Raw genomic sequence first — 19264 nt, forward strand, 5'->3', positions numbered from 1 at the left:
TTAAAGAATTCAAAGACTGAATTAATACATTTTATTAATGTTTGTCAATCCTAACACATTTAATATTTCCCTAAGCCAAAGACAATACAGTCTATTTCTAGCCCAGCTATTATTCCTGATTTCTTACCTTCAGCTAGGAGTCGAAGGAAGTTATTGGGAATGTCTGGGTGTACCATATCCCCTCCAATAGAAAATACAATATTCATGGTCTCTACAAACCACTGGTTGTTTGGAGAGTATGTGAAAGGAGTGTCAAGGAAAAAGGTTATATTAGTTTACAAACCCATTATGAATTACTGTGACATAATGCAACCTGTATGGCAAAATTTCAACTGAATATCAAAGTGAAGACGCTGAGCTAGTTTTAGTATGTCAGTGCTTTCTTTGTGAATAAGGTGACATCTGGCTGTTTTTCCAGAGAGCCAGAGAGAAAAAGCTCTAACACAAGCAGAATGGCTGGACTTAAGGCATGGTCAACTATTCGTTTGCCTGGTTAGCCCAGTACTAGGCTTATATCTGTAAATATGATTTAAACATTTTTTTGCCTGAATTGAAATCTGAGCAGAGCGTATTCCTGGTGATACTGAAGCATTTTTCTTCAGGCATATTACAGGCGTTTTTTGTATAGGTTATCAAGCTTCAGGAGTTTGTTTGCTGGGCAAGGGGAGGAGAGGAACTCTATAGAAGGCGAGCAATTCTTTAGGCATTAAAAACACATGTAAAAATGCATGACAAGGGCATTAAGTGACTGAGTATACAAGTGTGAACAGGGAGAATTAGAAAGAGGGATTCTGCATAGTAAGCTGTACAGAAACAAGCAGAAAAATGCTCATGTGTTAATGGGGAACTTAAAGGTTTACAGCTTGATACTTTCACCAGTCACAAATTAATGAAGCATTTACTTTATGTCCACAGTTATTTGAAAGTGTGACAGATTTATCGCCTACATTTTTTATTTTGGTTGCTGACTATTTCGCTGCTAAAGTCTATTACGCTTTGTATAGTACACTTATCTGTACCATTACCTACTAATCTGCAGTGCATCCACATCAGATAAAGAACATTATAGTCTGTCATTTATAAGATACTTCCAGTCCCTAAAGTGGTTGTAAACCGATTTCTTTTTATTTTTTTTTTACAACAAACATGTTATACTTACGTGCTCTGTGCAATGGTTTTGCACAGAGCAGCCCCAATCCTCCTCTTCTTGAGTCCCCAGCTTGATCTCAAGCCTCGCTGTCTGCGTCCACTGGCACAGACAGTGCGACTTGGCCCCGCCCTTGCCACACAATTTGATACCAGCAGGGCTAATAGCTCCTGCTGGTATAAATCTGCCCTGTGACATGAAAACAGAGCCGATGCTAAGGGCATGGTGCTGGATCAAAAATGTATTTAACCCTCCTCTTATGTTAGAATTCCGTTACTATCCATGATGTTAGGGTCAGTTTTGACCCGTGTTTTAAATCAGCCATAAAATACCCTCTGAATAATTATTTATCATCAAATTTGTTTCTTACCTCTTGGTTACCTTGTTAGGCTTCTTTATCCTTGAAAAGATTGGTTTTAATATTTTTGGTGTGACCCCTAGACCTTTCTTTTGATAGCATACCTCTCATTGTCAAATTTAAAAAATGGTAAAATAAAGTCAGCAACTCTGAAATGAATTTGTCCTATGTTTCTTCACTTTATTTAGAGAAGCAGACAAGCAGGAAAAGAGATAGGCCCCTCCCTAACTACAGCTCACAGGGTTGAGAGGGGATTGGCTGTCACTGTTACTAAGCAGAGAGAGTGTTTATGATTTCAGTTTTGGCACTTATTAGTGTCCTAAAATCCTATATTATAACTGGGTCAGAATTGACCCTAACACCATGAACGTCTTAATTTTCACCACAGTATTTTATAATTTAGTGAAAAGGATTATTTTTCTATTACATTGTTTAAATAGAGGTTCATGACAAAGTAAAAAAAATCTTGATGCAATAAACAAATTTATGTGATACTTATAGACATTCAAAACCTGAAAACGGGTCAGTTTTGACCCTAACACAAGAGGAGGGTTAAGCAAGTAAAATGAGGAGAGGGGGCTGCACACACATTCTGACAGGAAGAATGAATAAACCACCACAGATCCATGGTAGTGAATTGAAAACTACAAGCCGACAGCCGCAAGGGATGCCAGATCTTGTAGTTTTCCATTCACAGAGCACGGTGAATAAGTGACACGGCCAGGCGGGCGGGGGTGCAGGGGTCGATGCATTCATACCATGTTACGCCCTGAATATGGGTGTAACATGTAACACATTATGAAAGGTAAAAACTTATCCTTTAGGGCTCAAAAGTGTCCCTTTACACTTCAAAAGATTGGTGAACCTCCTATGTACTCCACTCCAATTCATCCTAGTTTTACATAAAATGTCTGTGTCTCATTGGAGAGTTAAGCTGTCTGTCAAGGTAGGATGGACCAAGGTCACAGCATAAAGCAGAAACTGAAACAGAGCACACTTAAAGAATCAATATTTGGAATGCAGAATACAGGTACTGTGGGTACTCTAAACTTGCTGGCAGGTTGGCATTGCAGGAAATTACATTTTTACAGACCGCTGAGTTGATCTATTTTAAATAATGTAGAACATCAAGCTGAAAAACAGGAAATACTTCTGGTCTGTATATATCCCACTTTCTAACCACATACAATGGGTATAGAAAAAAAATCCCCTCCCCTCCCTTTAAAATAATCTCATTTTGTTGACCTGCAGCCTGAAATGAAGACAGTTTTTGTTTTGTCCAGTTGTATTTACTAGTACTAGTGCATCTGATAACATCCAAGGGAAAGCTATACCAACATGTCAGAAAAAAAAAAAAACTGAATTTTTGTAAAATCTTACCGTAAAATTCCTTTCTCTGAGTCCTCCGACAGTCGCCGCCTCCTCTAAGTCATCACAATGGGGTATTGTCCACCTGTCCGTAGGACCAGCTAGGCATATAGACTTAGTCAAAAGACAAAAAGCATTAGCATATACACACCCACGGGGGCGGTCCCATCTGGCCAATACCCCCCCTGCATCACCACTCCCAACTCAGTTTGGTAGCATAGCAGTAGGTAATAAGAACCCCACAAAAGAGGGATGGGGGCGGCGACTGTCGGAGGACTCAGAGAAAGGAATTTTATGGTAAGATTTTACAAAAATCCGTTTTCTCTTACGTCCTCCGACAGTCGCCGCCTCCTCTAAGTCATCACAATGGGGATGTCCCAAAGCAGTATAGACATGAGGGGTGGGAGACGCAATAGTAGAAAAGGCAACGCAGTACCCACATCAGAGAAAGGAATCTTACATGCACTGTAAGAACCAACTGGGCAACAGAGAAAAAAAAACAAGCTCAACAGGAGCAACAGCCCAGGAAAGCAAATGCCAACAGCCAGGGACCCAGAGAAAAAAAACTCAAGGGTCCATCATGGCACAGCCGCACTGAGAACTTTGCGGCCAAAAGAAGCATCAGCTGATGCCAGAACGTCTACTTTGTAGAACTTGGAAAAACGTGTGCACCGACGACCAAGTCGCCGCCTTGCACACCTGGGCCCCCGAGGCCCGATGCCAATAGGTCCAGGAAGTACTCAAAAACCTGGTAGAGGGCGCCCTAACAGGGAAGGGCGGAACCCGTTCCGTCAAGGCGTAAGCCTGTTCAATGGTCTGTCTGATCCACTTGGCAATAGTCGCTGCGGACGCAGCCACGCCCTTCCGAGGTCCCTCAGGAAGGACAAAGAGGGAATCCGTCTTCCGAAAAGACTCCGTAGACGACAGGTAAACCCTGATCGCCCTGACAACATCCAAGGAATGCAAGGCAATCTCCTTTGGATGTATTGTCTTCGAACAAGGCGAAGGCAGGACAATGTCCTCATTAAGGTGATAATCCGAGATCACCTTGAGAAGGAAGGATGGGGGTGGTCGCAAAACCACCTTATCCCTGTGAATTATCAAGTAAGGGGAGCGGCAAGACAACGCCGCCAGCTCCGACACTCTGCGAGCTGAAGTGAACGCCACAAGAAAAGCAACTTTCTTCGACAGCAGAGGCAACGACATCTCCCTGATATATTCAAAGGGAGCACGCTGCAACGCGGACAGGACCAAGTTCAGGTCCCATGGAGGTAAAGGCTCCTTCCTGGGAGGAGCCAAATGTCGCACACCTTGAATGAATGTGCGCACCAAGGAACGAGACGCCACAGGGCGTTGGAAAAGGACCGCCAGTGCTGACACCTGGCCCTTTATTGTGGCCAGCGCCAGGCGCTGATCCACTCCAGACTGGAGGAAAGCCAAGATTCTCGACCCAGAGTAAGAACGAGGGGAAAACCCCCTGGACTCACACCGGGTGAAGTAGGCTTTCCAGGTACGGTAATAGATCTTACCAGAGGAAGATTTCCTAGCCTTGATCAAGGTAGGAATAACCTCAGAGGATAGACCCTTGTCCTCCAGGCCGTTAAAGCCAGCGACTGTAAAGCAGGATGGAAGATCGGACCTTGAGACAGGAGATCTCCCCGCAGAGGCAGGCGCCACGAAAGTGCCACTGCCAGGCGAACAACGTCGGCGTACCAGGACCGGCGAGGCCAGTCCGGCGCCACCAGAATCACCATGTGCGGTTCCGAGGCCAATCTGCGAAGGAACCGGGATAGCAACTGAATCGGAGGAAAGGCGCACAGCAGACGATACTGATACCAAGGGGCCACCAACGCATCCGAGGCGTCCGCCAACGGATCGCGCGGTCTTGCCACGAAGCTTTCCACCTTTCGGTGTAGCCGGGATGCGAACAGATCCACATCTGGGGATCCCCAATTCGCACACAGCATCTAAAAGACCTCCGGGTGAAGGGACCATTCCCCCTGGTCCAGGGTCTGGCGGCTCAGATAGTCGGCCTGCCAATTTTTCACACCCGGAATGTATCGCTCTTAGTTCCAGTACATTTATCGGGAGGGAGGATTCCTCCTCCGACCAAGTGCCCTGGGCAGATAGGATGCCCAGGACTCCACCCCAGCCCGACAGGCTGGCGTCCGTGGTAACCACTGTCCACACCACAGGGCGGAAGGACTTGATTTCCGCCACCGACGGGGACTGGATCCACCACAGAAGAGTCAATCTGGTCCGCCGACTCAAGGAGACATCCAGATCCAAGGACTGAGGAAGTCTGTCCCACCTGGCCAGGATCTCCGTCTGGAGAGCCCGCGTGTGGAACTGGGCAAAGGGAATAGCCTCGAAGGTCGACACCATCAACCCCAGGCCCCGCATGCAGGTCCTGAGTGACGAGGACGGATTGTCCCCGAGGGACCTGAGTACGTCCCGCAAAGTCCGGAGCTGTCCTCCGGCAAGAATACCTTTGCCTGAGCAAAGTCCAGAACCATTCCCAGATAGGGAAGGCGAAGCGACGGAGACAACGCTGATTCCTGAACGTTGATGGTCCATCCGAACTCCTGGAGCGTCTGTACCGTGATGGACAGATCGAGCACAAGGTCCCGGCTGGCTCTTGATCTCAGAAGCAGATCGTCCAGGTACCCCAGGACCGCAATGCCCTGGGCCCGTAGCAGGCCCAGGACCGGTACCAACACCTTGGTAAACACCCTTTGTGCCGAAGCGAGACCGAAAGGTAATGCCACAAACTGGTAGTGGTCCTTTGTAATAGCAAACCAAAGGTACCGCTGATGACCCTCGAAAATGGGGACGTGCCGGTACGCATTCTTCAGATCTATCGAAGCCAGGAATTCTCCCGGCCTCAAGGAGGCCACAACCGAACGGAGAGACTCCATTCGAAACCTACGAACTCGCACGAAGCGGTTCAGTGCTTTCAGGTCCAGAATAGGACGCACTTTGCCCACTTTCCTGGGCACAGTGAACAGATTTGAATAAAAACCCCGAAACCTGACCCGATGAGGCATCGGGACAACCACTCCCTGAGCAAGCAGGTCCTGCACCGCCCGATGCAAATCCTGCAGACGCCCCGGAAGCAGATGGAGAGCTGGAGAAGAAATTTTCAAGGTATTTCTTCTTACAGGTAAGTGCGACCCGGGACAGATCAGAGGCTATACATTGTGGAATGTACTAGCCCTGACTGTCCCGGGGGTATTTTTAGCTCAAATTGACCCCCGAGGCCAGAACTCCGCTTTAATATTAGACTTCACTGTGCTTCTAGGAATTGATAAAGCCTTTTTTTTTTTTTTTTTGTATCCATTTCCCAACTTGTGCTTGTTCGCAACTTTATCCCAGAGATCTTTTGAGAGTGCCTTTCCACCCATAGTTGATTGATGGCTTCCGTTGCACTACCAGGAACTGAAATGCTCCAGGAATGCTCTTTTTATGCTGAGCTAATCAAAGTGAGCACAGCTGATCACAGATTAAAGTCAAATGGCTTTGTGTGCCACTGAGGAGATTCTGATTGAGTTTACAAGACAATTTTAGGAGAAGGGGGATCCTTTTTCCAACTCGTTTTTTTTTTTTTTTTTAATATTTTTGTTGGGGTTATACCTTTCACTTGGATGTTATAAGTTGCACTGAGTAAATGCAGATGGATACAACAAAAACTATGTGTCTTCATTTTAGGCTACAAAGTAACACAATTATTATTTTAAAAGGGGGCGATTCTTTTCTATACCCACTGTATGTGCCTACCAAAGAGAAGTGTTATCAGACATCCATTAGTGTCAGGTAACAGTGGCGTCAGGAGATTTTTTTAAGAAAGCAATGTTTCTTCACACAGTCTATCAAAGAGGTAGATAAAAGGCTTCTTTTATAGAAGGCTGCTGGAAATTCCCCTGACAATAGGCTTGATCTGTGAGGTAGAACAGTAAAGGACAGTCACTACACTGTACTACTTGTTTGCAAGAAGCACAACCTGCAAAAAAAAAAAAAAAAAAAAGATAGCTTCCCCCTGTATACGTACATTTAGTACACTGAAGTTTTAGATAAATACCCTCTAGAATGCAGGAGGAGGTGTTGTTAGCAGCCTAAAAAGAAGAAAACACTGGGTCATACACACACTGTTAACTGAAAGGCTTGAATTTACATAATTATGAATGCACAATTATCAGGATGAATGCAGCACAAGAATCATCAGGAAATTAAACCATTTAAGCCACCTACTATTCATGTTTTCAGCTCTTTGGCTTTACAAACAAACTGCTAAGAGGTACTACACTAGAGGAAAAATAAAATCCACTACATATAAAGCCATTTTCTCTAAAATAAACACGCCTTTTAAATAGCTTCAGAAGAATAAAACTGATTAATCCGGTCTCTTGTAAAATCAATACAAGTTGCACATGCAAAAAAGGATATTTTTCTGCCAAATCTGCTATTTTTCCAACCAAGGCGATTATTGCATATTCATCCTTGCTTTCTTTCAGATATTCTAACATTTTCTGTACAATAACAGTGACATTCTGTTCATTCGTAATTCGATAGAGGAGTTCCAGTGTCTGTATGAAAGAAAAAAAAAATAAAGAACTATGAAATAGAAGAATGAACTCCCTCCACAGCACATGGAAGACTTGAGCCTTCTATGGTACTATCTAGTGATAAATCAGGGCAACAAAGCAACTGCATGTTAAACTGGACAGGAAATACTGAAACAGAAACAACTTTGAATGAATGGCAAGCACTAATAAATCTTGTCCTTCTCTAATATACTGTACATATAGAACCCCAATTCCAAAAACGTTGGGACTTGTGTAAAATCTACAAAATGCAAGGATTTGCAAATCTCTTAGGCTGGGTTCACACTTACGCGATGCAGGAACCACAGCGATTCCTGTGCGGGTTCCTGCATCGCATCCAAGTCGCAGGCAGTTCACACTGCTCTCTGCGAACCGCTGCAGGTATCAATATAAAGTTAATGACACCCTCAAATCAGTTCGCAGAACTCCAGTGCGAACTGTGAAATTGGATGGAATCGGATCGCATGGATCTGAAAAACCAATGCGATTCAATTCCAGCGCGGACAAAAAAAAAAAAAAAACATTTTCTTGTGAATGCGATGCAATTTCAGCCATACATATGGCTGAATTCGGATTGCACGGATGCAGTGAGGAATCACATGCGATGTCTTGCACTGCATAAGTGTGAGCCCAGCCTTAAACTTAAATATTTTATTCACAATACATATGAACTGTTTAAACTGAGAAAAATGTACCATTTTAAGAAAAAAAAAAAAAAAAGGTAATTTCGAAATTGATGGCAGCAACACATCTCATAGAAGTTGAGACAGAGCAACAAAAAGCTGGGAAAGTAAGTGGTACTAACAAGTAAGAGATGGAAGAACATTTTGCAACTAATTAGGTTAATTGGCAACAGGTCAGTGACATGATTTGGTATAAAAAGTGCATCTTAGAGAATAAGGCCCCTTTCACACAGGGAGTCCGTTCAGATCCGCCTGTCAGTTTTTTTGGGGGACCTGAATGGACGCCCCATGCATCTCTATGGGGCATCGGATGTCAGCGGAGACATGTCTGCTGACATCCTATCCGAACCATCAAAACCGGACGGATGGAAACCCTATTTTCCATCCGTCTGGCGGATCGGATGAGAATGGACAGACGGTCCATTCCCATCCGATTTCCCCATAGAGATGCATGGGGACCCGACATCTGTCTCCTCACACAGCACAGAGACACAGCTGTCATCTGCCTGCTCAGTGGGGGAATCGGCGGATCGATCCCCCGCTGAGAAAAACGGAGTCCGCCTGACGGACTCCGTGTGTGAAAGGGGCCTTAAGCTTGATACACACTATATGATTTTCTTTAGATTTTTTTCCTTTAAAATTTACCAAAACCATATAATATGATGTCAAACCTAAACACTTTCAACTTGTGTGCAATTAGGCAGGCCCTTGCACTACATAGTGGAAGGTAAATCTAAAGGAAATCTAACAACCATAGTTGTATAGTGTGTATCCAGCTTAAGGCAGGCCATACAAAGTGACAATTCCCCCATCAACACAGGCAGTGCTGAAAGGGGAATTAGCAATTGTCCTCTCCCAGCAGAGGAAGCCATTCCCCCCGGGAGAAAAGTGATTATCACTAGCGGCTTTACCAGCCGCTTGCGATAATCCCAAGCGAATCCGGCAGGCTGTTTGTACCCAAGTTGATCGATCAACTTGGTAAATTCAGCCTTGCCATTAATGGTTCAGATCTAGGCCAGTTTCTGCTGAACCTGCCAAGATTCGAACAGTTTATGGTCAGTCTAAAAGAGAAGTAAGATGGGCAGATGATCACCAATATGTGAAAAGCTGCATCTAAAAAATTTTCAAAATAAATGTTGGGACAGGGCCATGTTTACCACAGTGAAGAATCCACTCTTCCTTTAACAACACTCTGTGAACATCTAGGAACTTAGAAGACCAGTTGTTGGGAGTTTTGGCAGAAGAATGTTGTCCCATGCTTGCCTGAACACATGCTGCTCTTATCTGCGTTACAAACTGTGAAAATATTGAAGAGCAAGCACTGGCATTGCAATCTAATTAGTATTAATATTTACTATAAGCTATGCAATCGGTCATCTAGATATTATAATTGTTTCTTTAGGGTATGCTTACGTCTACTTTAATACATGGTAAAAAGAAGAGACACCAAAGTGAGCGAACTTCGTCTTTAAACAATATTTGAATTTATGTTTCCTTTTTGTTGTATGTACTATACAGGTTAGGTTTTTAAAAATAGACTTGCAATAAGGCTTTCTGTGAACCCCACTCCTATCTTCCAAACCCATTTGTTGGTATACATTGCTCTGGGTCATGAATTTGCATTAAACAGAAGCATACAATATGATTGCAGCTCACAGCTTAATTTCCTAAAGTGCACAGAGAAAATAAAACTGCTTAGTAGCAAATGACACAGAAATAGTCCTATTTCCCTTTGTCTTCATTTCATGTTTCACTGCCTAAATGTTCTTTGTGGACTGAACAAATGGCTAACAGCAGCAAAAGTGTGTATATCCATAGATGCCCTGGCAGAAGCTTCTAGCAGAGAACAATGCAAAGGCTTTTAAAGTAATCGCAAGTTTTATTGTGACACAAAATGCATGCAGTTTCAGGGGTGACTCTTCTTTGTGCAGCTCCGCACAATTTAACACCCAATCAGAATAAATAAAGTAGTGAGAATGCTGCAATACACAAACAAGTCCTAAGTAGTTCAGCCAATGTATCTATATGCCTCTATCTGTGGGTTAAGGGGTTAAGATTTTGAGATTATATTGTAGGACCAGAAATGTTGAAAAAAAAAAAAAAGTATAATATATATATATATATATATATATATATATATATATATATATATATATATATATACATACATACATACATACATATATACACACATGCATACACACACACTTTTTTTTTTACTTTCTGCTATAAAAAACATCCAAATTTGGTAATAAAAAAAAAAAAAAATCCAAATACAAGTATATTGATGGTGTGTGTGAAATTGGTTGGGTGTAATTTTACAGGTATAAAAAAGGGATGCTAGTGTGGCGGAACTACACGCAGTAGCGAGTGGCAAGTATGTGTTATTACTGATAGGCACCTATCACACATATCGCGGGCCAGTCAACAGACAGTTAATCAAGATGGCAGTGTGTGCAGTGATGAAGTTTCTTGTGGACGAAGACGCCCGTGTGCGCGTGTTTAAAAAAAAAAACAAAACAAACACATACGTACATATACACGGTTCAAAAAAATTAAAACTGAAAACACATCAGATCTCAATGGGAAAAAATATCATGCTGGATATCTATACTGATATGGACTGGGTAATGTGTTAGGAACGAAAGGATGCCACATTGTGTGATGGAAATGAAAATCAACCTACAGAGGGCTGAATTCAAAGTGAAAAAATTATGCAGCAGGCTAGTCCATTTTGCTGAAATTTTATTTCAGTTTAGGTACTCAGTAGTTTGTATGGCCCCCACGTGCTTGTATGCATGCCTGAAAATGTTAATCCTGAAAGGAACGTAAAAGGTTTTCTACCAAATCTGTTGGGTAGACTTATTTATGCTGAGCACTGTATATATATATATATATATATATATATATATATATATATACATACACACACACACACATACATACACACACACACACAGCTCTACTCCTACTATGATCATACAGTGAAGAAAAAAAAAAAAAACTCAAACCATATATACTTGTGAAGTGACAAAACATTTTCACATGTACCGTGCCACACAAAAAAAAAAAATACACACAAGGTTAAATTCCAAATAAACAATGGATAATATAAAACACATTTTCTTGTCACTCACACTTGTGCAAAAATCTCCAGGTGATTCTCACCACTCCTTCTCCAGAGCTGGAAGAACATTTTGCAACTAATTATTTTAATTGGCAACAGGTCAGTAACATGAATGGGTATAAAAAGAGCATCTTTGAGAGTCAAAGTGCCACAGAAATAAAGATGGGCAGAGGTTCACAAATCTGTGAAAATCTGCACCTAAAAATTATGGAACATTTCTAGAATAATGTTCCTTAACATAAAATTGCAAAGACTTTAAATATATCATTGTGTACAATACAGAACGTCAAAAGATTCCAAGAATCTGGAGAAATCTCTGTGCACAAGGGACAAGGCCAAAGCGCAATATTGGATGCCCATTATTGTTGGGCCCTCAGACAGCACTGCAATAAAAAAACAGTACATTATTGCATGGGCTCAGGAATACTTCCAAAAATCACGGTCTGTGAACACCGTTCACTGTGCCATCCAAACATGCAAATGAAAAGCTCTATCATACAAAGAAGTCATATCTGACCATGATCAAGAAACACCGCCATCTTATCTGGGCCAAAGCTCATTTAAAATATTCTATGTCAGAGGAATTCGAAATTTGACATTTTTTGGCAATCATGGGCACCGCATCCTCTGGAATAAAGAGGAGAGGGATCATCCGACTTGTTATCAGCACCAAGTTCAAAACACTGCATCTCTGATAGTATGGGGGTGCATTAATTCATATAAAATGGGCAGCTTGCACATCTGGAAATGCACCATCAATGCTGATTTATCCAGGCTTTAGAGCAGCATATACTTTCCTATATTCTATTGGGATCTAAATATAGGTTTATCTAATTTGCGAATCTTGGTATTCTATTGTTATGTAGATTTTACTTAATCAGTTCTGGACAAGAAGGATTTCCCCCCTTAATGACAAGGCCATTTTTTGCGATTCGGCACTGCGTTACATTAAAACGGACAATTGTGCGGTCATGCGACGCTGAACCGAAATAACATTGATGCCCTTTTTTTTCCCCCCACAAATAGAGCTCTCTTTTGGTGGTATTTAATCAACTGTGCGATTTTTATTTTTTGCGCTATAAACAAAAAAATAAATATACATTTTTTTTTCACATTCTGCTATACAAAACATTCAAAATATATATATATATATATATATATATATATATATATATATATATATATATATAGATATATATATATATATATATATATAGATATATATATAAAATCTAATTTATTGCGTCTACAAGCTAGGGGAAAGATTTAGGTCTTTTTTCTGTTTTTTAACTAGTAATGGTGGTGATCTGTGATTTTTAGCAGGACAGCGACATTGCGGCGGACAGATCGGACCCCTAACTGACATTTTTGACACTTTTGGGGGGACCAGTGATATTACTACAGTAATCAGTGCTGAAAATATGCATCGTTACTGTAATGACACTGGCAGGGAAGGGGTTAACACAGTGGTGATCAAAGGGTTAAGTGTGAGACTAGAGGAGTGTTTTCTAACTGTATGGTGGGTGGGCTTGTGAAATGACCACAGAGACCTGTGATCCTATATAGAAGAATCACAGGCGCTCTGATAAGTTCAGAGAGAACAACAGTCAGCTGTGTTTACAACAGCCGACCGTCCTACTCTCTCTGTGGGGAGCGATCGCAGGTGCCCGGCGGCAATTGCGGCCGCCGGTGCTGTGGGACATGCGGCATCCCTGCTGCCTAGCGGAGGTGGGAGCGCGCCACGCATTGGCCCCCCAGAAGCACTCCCGTGAACCGACGTACCCATACGTCGATTTGCGCAGCCGAGCCAGCCTGCCGCAGTATATATGCGGCGGGCGGTCGGCAAGTGGTTGGTGTACCAACAACTTTTTTGGAGTTTGTATTGTAAATAAGAATCAGTTTGGTCACTATCAGATGGTTCTCTTCTTTTGTAGATTTGTTTTTAGAAGTATGTATTTAGTAATTTTAGTTCCCAATCGCTCATGATAAAGCTTAAAGTGATCATAAATGATCACCTTGTAAAATGACCCATTCAATTTAAAATTTAAAAGAAAGGCAAAATATTTTTGTACACACACCTTTTCCCCCTTTTTTTTTCAGAAGTGATCACATTTCCTCTATTCTCAGCTGCATAAGAACGGGGGGGGGGGGGGGGGAGCAGCAGCACATTGAGCTTCCCAGTGAATGGCTGTGCAGTGGGGATGTCTGATCATTGGAGGAGAGCATACTGAGTTCCTAGAATTGCTAGAGAACTGACCACGATGTGCTTTCCTGCTTAGTGTGGTAATAGGAAGGCAGAGGGACTGTCAGGAACGCCACTTTAACATAAAGGAAGCAATACAAAGAAAACATGAGACTTTTTCATACAACTACAGTGTACAGCAGACACATATCAGGAATATGAAGTGTTGGGGTAACAAACAAACACTTTAACTAGATCTGACCTCTCTTTTGATGATGGGATCAGGATGGTCTAAGCACTCAATTATAGTTATTTGGTGTTGAAGTGCCAGGTTAGGATCTTGCTGTATGACATATGTAAGAGCTTTCAACCCTACAAAAGAAAACAAAAACTGATATTATTTTCAGAGCAATAAATCAGGCTTACCCTTGATGCTACAATTTACATTAGTAATTATATTTATGAATGTGACCACGTAATGCAAACATTTACAAATTGTGGTTTGCCATTGCTTATATATATTCATAGAACAACAGCCCTTTTTAGCAATTACATATAAAGCCCACCCACATAATCATGCTGCACAATGGTTTCCCCTTAACTGCTGCTCTCAACTTAGTACAAGTACATAGACCAAGCCTTGTAAAAAGTTTTTTACTCCGTGCAATATGCTCTTCTAGGTGGCTTAGTCTGTCAGTGGTTAGCATACCCCGAAGAAAATGATTGAACAGACTTGTTATACACATTACTCATAAAAGGAAGAGCCTACTAGTCGGTATGATTGAAATACATCATACAAAACACAAAAGACAAAATTTGAACAAAAAGGATCATCTGAAAAACTTCAAAATTGGTGAACCCTGAAAACACATAAAAACCTTTCTTTTTAACATGATAAATAACAGCTATAAATGCACCAAGCTGCCAATTGAATACATTAAAAGATATCAAATGAGTTGCAGCAAAACAAGATAAGAAATTCTGAAGCATTTAGATTTGCACCGTATTTGCTGTACTTTGTTTGGATTCAGTACTTCTGCATCACTAGAGCCAACCAACTAGCATTTCCAAAAGCAGATCTGTAATTGCAACCCCTGCATGTCTCTCATACAGATGTGCTTCTAAAAGTCATCTAATATTAACCACTTTACCACCGGAGGATTTTGCTGTCTTACGTCCAGGCCACTTTTTGCGATTTGGCACTGTGCGATTTTAACTGACAATTGCGCGGTCATGCAACGCCGTACCCAAACGAAATTTACGTCCTTTTTTTCCCACAAACAGAGCTTTCTTTTGGTGGTATTTTATCACCTGTGCGATTTTTACTTTTTGCGCTATAAACAAAAAAAGAGTGAAAATTTTGAAAAAACAACAATATTTTTCACATTTTTTATGTGAAATTCCCCCCACCCAAAAAAATTTAAAAATCAAAAATTTTTTTTTAGGCCAATTTGTTTTCTGCTACATATTTTTGGTAAAAAAAAAAAAAATCGCAATAAGCGTATTTTGATTGGTTTGCGCAAAAGTTATTGCGTTTACTAACTAAGGGAAAGATTTCTGTCGTTTTTGGTGTTTTTTTTTTTTAACGAGTAATGGCGGCGATCTGCGATTTTTTTTGCAGGACTGCGACATTGCGGTGGACAGATCGGACCCTTGACTGACATTTTTGAGGGTACCAGTGACATTACTGCAGTAATCAGTGCTATAAATATGCACTGTTACTGTAAAAATGACACTGGCAGGGAAGGGGTTAATTTTATTGGAGAGGGAGGGGTTAATATATGCCTGGTGCTTACTGACATGTGTGGGGGGGAGGTGACTATGTGACACAGGGACAGATCACAGGTTCAGCTATGCCTGCCTGTCACTCCAGACTTGATTCCCCGACGATCGGGGAAGAGCAGCAGCGATCGTCGCTGCTCCTCCCCTGGCCCGACTCCCGCTGTGACTGAATACAGCGGGAGTGCGCCGCCGAGAAGGGGGAGTGTCTGGCGACGTAGGTCTACGTCGCCAGACGATAATGAACCACTTTGCCGCAGTAGAGCTCTAGTGAGCAGCGGCAAAGTGGTTAAATTAATAAGGCAGCAGGCACGTGTGGATATATAGGCATCACATGGACCGTTTCAGGCAAGGCACCCTTCATCAACAACGCTGACTAGCAACAATGTGGTACAATAATTTCTCTCTTTCTTTCAGGCTGCCCTAGAATGTACACTATATCGTCAAAAGCATTAGGAAGCCTGCCTTTACATGCACATGCACTATAATGGCATCCCAGTCTTAGTCTGTAGGTCTTCAATATTGAGTTGGCCCACTCTTTACAGCTATAACAGCCTCAAATCTTCTAGGAAGGCTGTCCACAAGGTTTAGGAGTGTGTCTATAGGAATGTTTGACCATTCTTCCAGAAGTGCATTTGTGAGGTCAGGAGCTGATGTTAAACGAAAGAGCCTGGCTTGCAGTCTCCACTCTAATTCATCCCAAAGGTGTTCTATCGGGTTGAAGTCAGGACTCTGTGCAGGCCAGTAAAGTTCCTCCACCCCAAACTCGCTCCTCCGTGTCTTTATGGACCTTGATTTGTGCTCTGTCATGTGGGAAGAGGAGGGGGCCATGTCCAAACTATTCCTGCAAAGTTGGGAGCATGGAGTTGTCCAAAATGTCTTAGTATGCTGATGCCTTAAGAGTTCCCTTCACTGGAACTAAGGGGCCAAGCCCAACCCCTGAAAAACAATCCCCCTCCACCAAATGATTTGTACCAGTGCACAAAGCAAGGTCCATAAAGACATGGGTGAGCTAGTTTGGGATGGAGGAATTTGAGTGGTCTGACCTCAACTTGATAGAACACCTTTGAGAAGAATTAGAGCCCAGACTGCGAGCCAGACCTTCTTGTCCAACATCAGTGCCTGACCTCATAAATGCACTTCTGGAAAAATGGTCAAACATTCCCATAGACACACTCCTAAACCTTGTGGACAGCCTTTCCAGAAGAGTTGAAGCTGTTATAGCTGCAAAGGGTGGGCCAACTCAATATTGAACCCTACAGACTAAGACTGGGATGCCATTAAAGTTCATGTGCGTGTAGAGGCAGGCGTCCCAATACTTTTGACAATATAGTGTATATATTATTTTCTTTGCCTGACATGCTCACAGATTATGTCAAACTGCCCCTAGACACAAGCAATATACTCAATTATTTTACCTGTCAGTTCTGATAAGTCGATTTTGCAATTTGATGTCCAATGGTCTTCTCTATGTTAGGCCTTTTTTACACTTGTGGGTGGAGTGTGTACATATGCTGTAGTGTACTAAAAGCGATCCCACTATCACCCAATGTGGGTGCCCTGCAACCTCTTGCAAGGTGCTGGTGTGGGGTTTAAGGGATTAAAACAGGCGGTGAGGAGGCTATATAGCACCTTCTCGTCACCAGTTAAATGCCCCTGAAAAGCATTTCAAACATTTCCAAGGGCACCACATGTTATAACAAACCCTAAGGAAGACCACGTAAAAACTCAAAAGATAGTATTTCCCAACACCGGTTCCATTAGTCAGAACACAAACAAAAATTCCCAGCTCGCCCGTCCATGTGCTCCTAGCTGCAAATACTAGTCATAGGTTGGGGTGGTTGCCATTTGTTTGTTCCATTAGACGGAAACACTATGCAGACTTCCAGGCAATTTAATGGTGAGATTATTAACTATGTACTTCTTGTATTTTCTATTGCTTGTATATACTTATTTATGCAATTGTATTTGTAGATACGGTCTACCCTTTTCCTTCCCTGAAGAAGCTTCTGAAACACATTGGGCTCCTCTTGTCTGGATGTTCAATGCTGGAGCTGTTCAGAAATACTTAGGCAGCTTACATTATTACATGCACGTTTTGGAGATATTCACTGTACCTACAGGTAAGCCTTATTATAGGCTTTGAAAATACAAAGCAAAAGAAGGGCGCACCAGCCTAGCGCATTATCCTCAGCAAGTTTATTTGGATAAAATTGTTTAAAATCAAATACTCACAAACAAACAAGAAGTTTCAGGCACATCAATTCCATACACCTGCCTCCTACCAGAGGATCAACGTCTTTACTGGAAGCAGAGGGCTGACGCGTTTCGAGGCTGTGCCTCTTCCTCAGAGCCTGGAGGCCATGGTCAAGTCCATAGTTTAAATATAGTATGTAGGGCCAGGCCTCCACATGACCCCTGGGGGATGTGGGAGGAGATATCGCCCAAATGGGCGTAGCTACACAGCCAATTACCCAAAAGCTGTTGCAAGTCACAAGTGTAGTTACATTTTAATTGGCAAGCACCACACGACTATTAATACCATTGGTGAGCTATCCAAAAAACTTCCCAGCTCATCGTGGACTCCATTTCACAAAAAATAATAATAATAATAAGGATAAAAACTAATATGGTAAACTGACCTGTACATGTCGTGGTCCTAAACCAAGTAGGGCATCGAGCTGAGACCATCGTGTTGGTCGATAGTCCACTATCTTATACTGGGCATATTGGGCATATACCCTGGTGGTCCAATGGTGTTCGCTGTAAGGTCGGCTACCCGGATATTTGGGATGGTATACTGTAACAGCAGGGTGGCGGTGGAACGCACGCCGCTCATCCCGGAACTAGCGTGCGCACCACCGCATAGCGTCACTTCCGCCCATCCAGGTCGTGACGGCTTCCGGTTTCCGTATACATGGGCGGCGGGACAGCGGTGGAACGCACGCCGCTCGTCCCGGAACTGGCGTGCGCATCACCGCGTAACGTCACTTCCGCCCATCCAGGCAATGACAACTTCCGTCCCCGGCAAGCTGTTCCTATAGAAACCGCAAAGGGGAGGACACAAGTATGCCCCGCTGATGTATCATATACACCGTACCATATGGACCAAATCCAGGGAAACTAAATTTAGATGCACCATACAGAATCGACTCTGGTGGGAGTTAATTGGAGCGCCCACCAAGATTGCAGAAAAGTGGTCGCACATATTTAAAATAGCAGTGAAGATATTGTACATCAGATAAAACAACCTGAACCAATAAAATTAAATTAAATTAAAATTAACATTAACATTAATAATATTAATGATGGGTACCTGTGTACTAATAATGTGACTTGCTAAGCCTGAATGAGAATCACATGTATAAAAGAGTGGATCAATAGATAAAAAATTATTCAATATTCAATTAAATTATATAACTGTGAATAAAAAATATATACATATATATAAAAAATTATTATAAAAAATTATTATAAAAAATTATACATACCATACACACATATATATAAATATACATGTATATACAGATACAAACACCTATGTATACATGCTGAACCATAATGATTCATTATATAAAATCCATATTAAAACCATCTAAATATATGTGTACATATAGTGTGACTCGTTAGATATGGCATGTAGAGCTTCAGACACCAATTTACGCGTGCCATACCTCCTCTATAAACATACCTTGGAGAGCTTGAAAGACTAAACTCGGTAAGCCAAATATAAAACTTTAGGTGTGGGACCTATACTAAGGAACTATACGCTTCAAAATAAATAGAGGGGAAAGGAAAAGGAAAAAGGAAAGGGAGGATGGTGTAACGAGCAGTGTGTGTATGTGTGCGTGCATTGGCTACGCACACACACATCCACACAATTGAGGAGACGGGGAGGGGGGATGGGCACACACATGCACATACGTCAGCCTGAACATATACACCAGTGTATGCGTGTAGACCCCAAAAAGAAAATAAAGAGTGGTGTGGTACTAGGATGGAACCATAGAAGGAACAAT

At 42.1% G+C, this 19264-nt stretch overlaps 1 protein-coding gene across 1 annotated transcript in view; it reads right to left on the reverse strand.

The window, feature by feature from the left end:
• The window catches only part of AP4E1 (adaptor related protein complex 4 subunit epsilon 1), a 118117-nt gene that overhangs the window by 34585 nt on the left and 64268 nt on the right, over positions 1 to 19264 (reverse strand). The window contains exons 10-12 of the mRNA XM_082255970.1: positions 13729 to 13838; positions 7313 to 7456; positions 128 to 236 (exon numbers count right to left, since the gene is read on the reverse strand). Of these exons, the coding sequence (XP_082112096.1) occupies positions 128 to 236; positions 7313 to 7456; positions 13729 to 13838 (363 nt within the window). The remainder of the gene's footprint in view (positions 1 to 127; positions 237 to 7312; positions 7457 to 13728; positions 13839 to 19264) is intronic.

Source organism: Pelophylax lessonae (genome assembly GCF_965119305.1).
Source record: "Pelophylax lessonae genome assembly, chromosome: 4".
Lineage (NCBI taxonomy): Eukaryota > Metazoa > Chordata > Amphibia > Anura > Ranidae > Pelophylax > Pelophylax lessonae.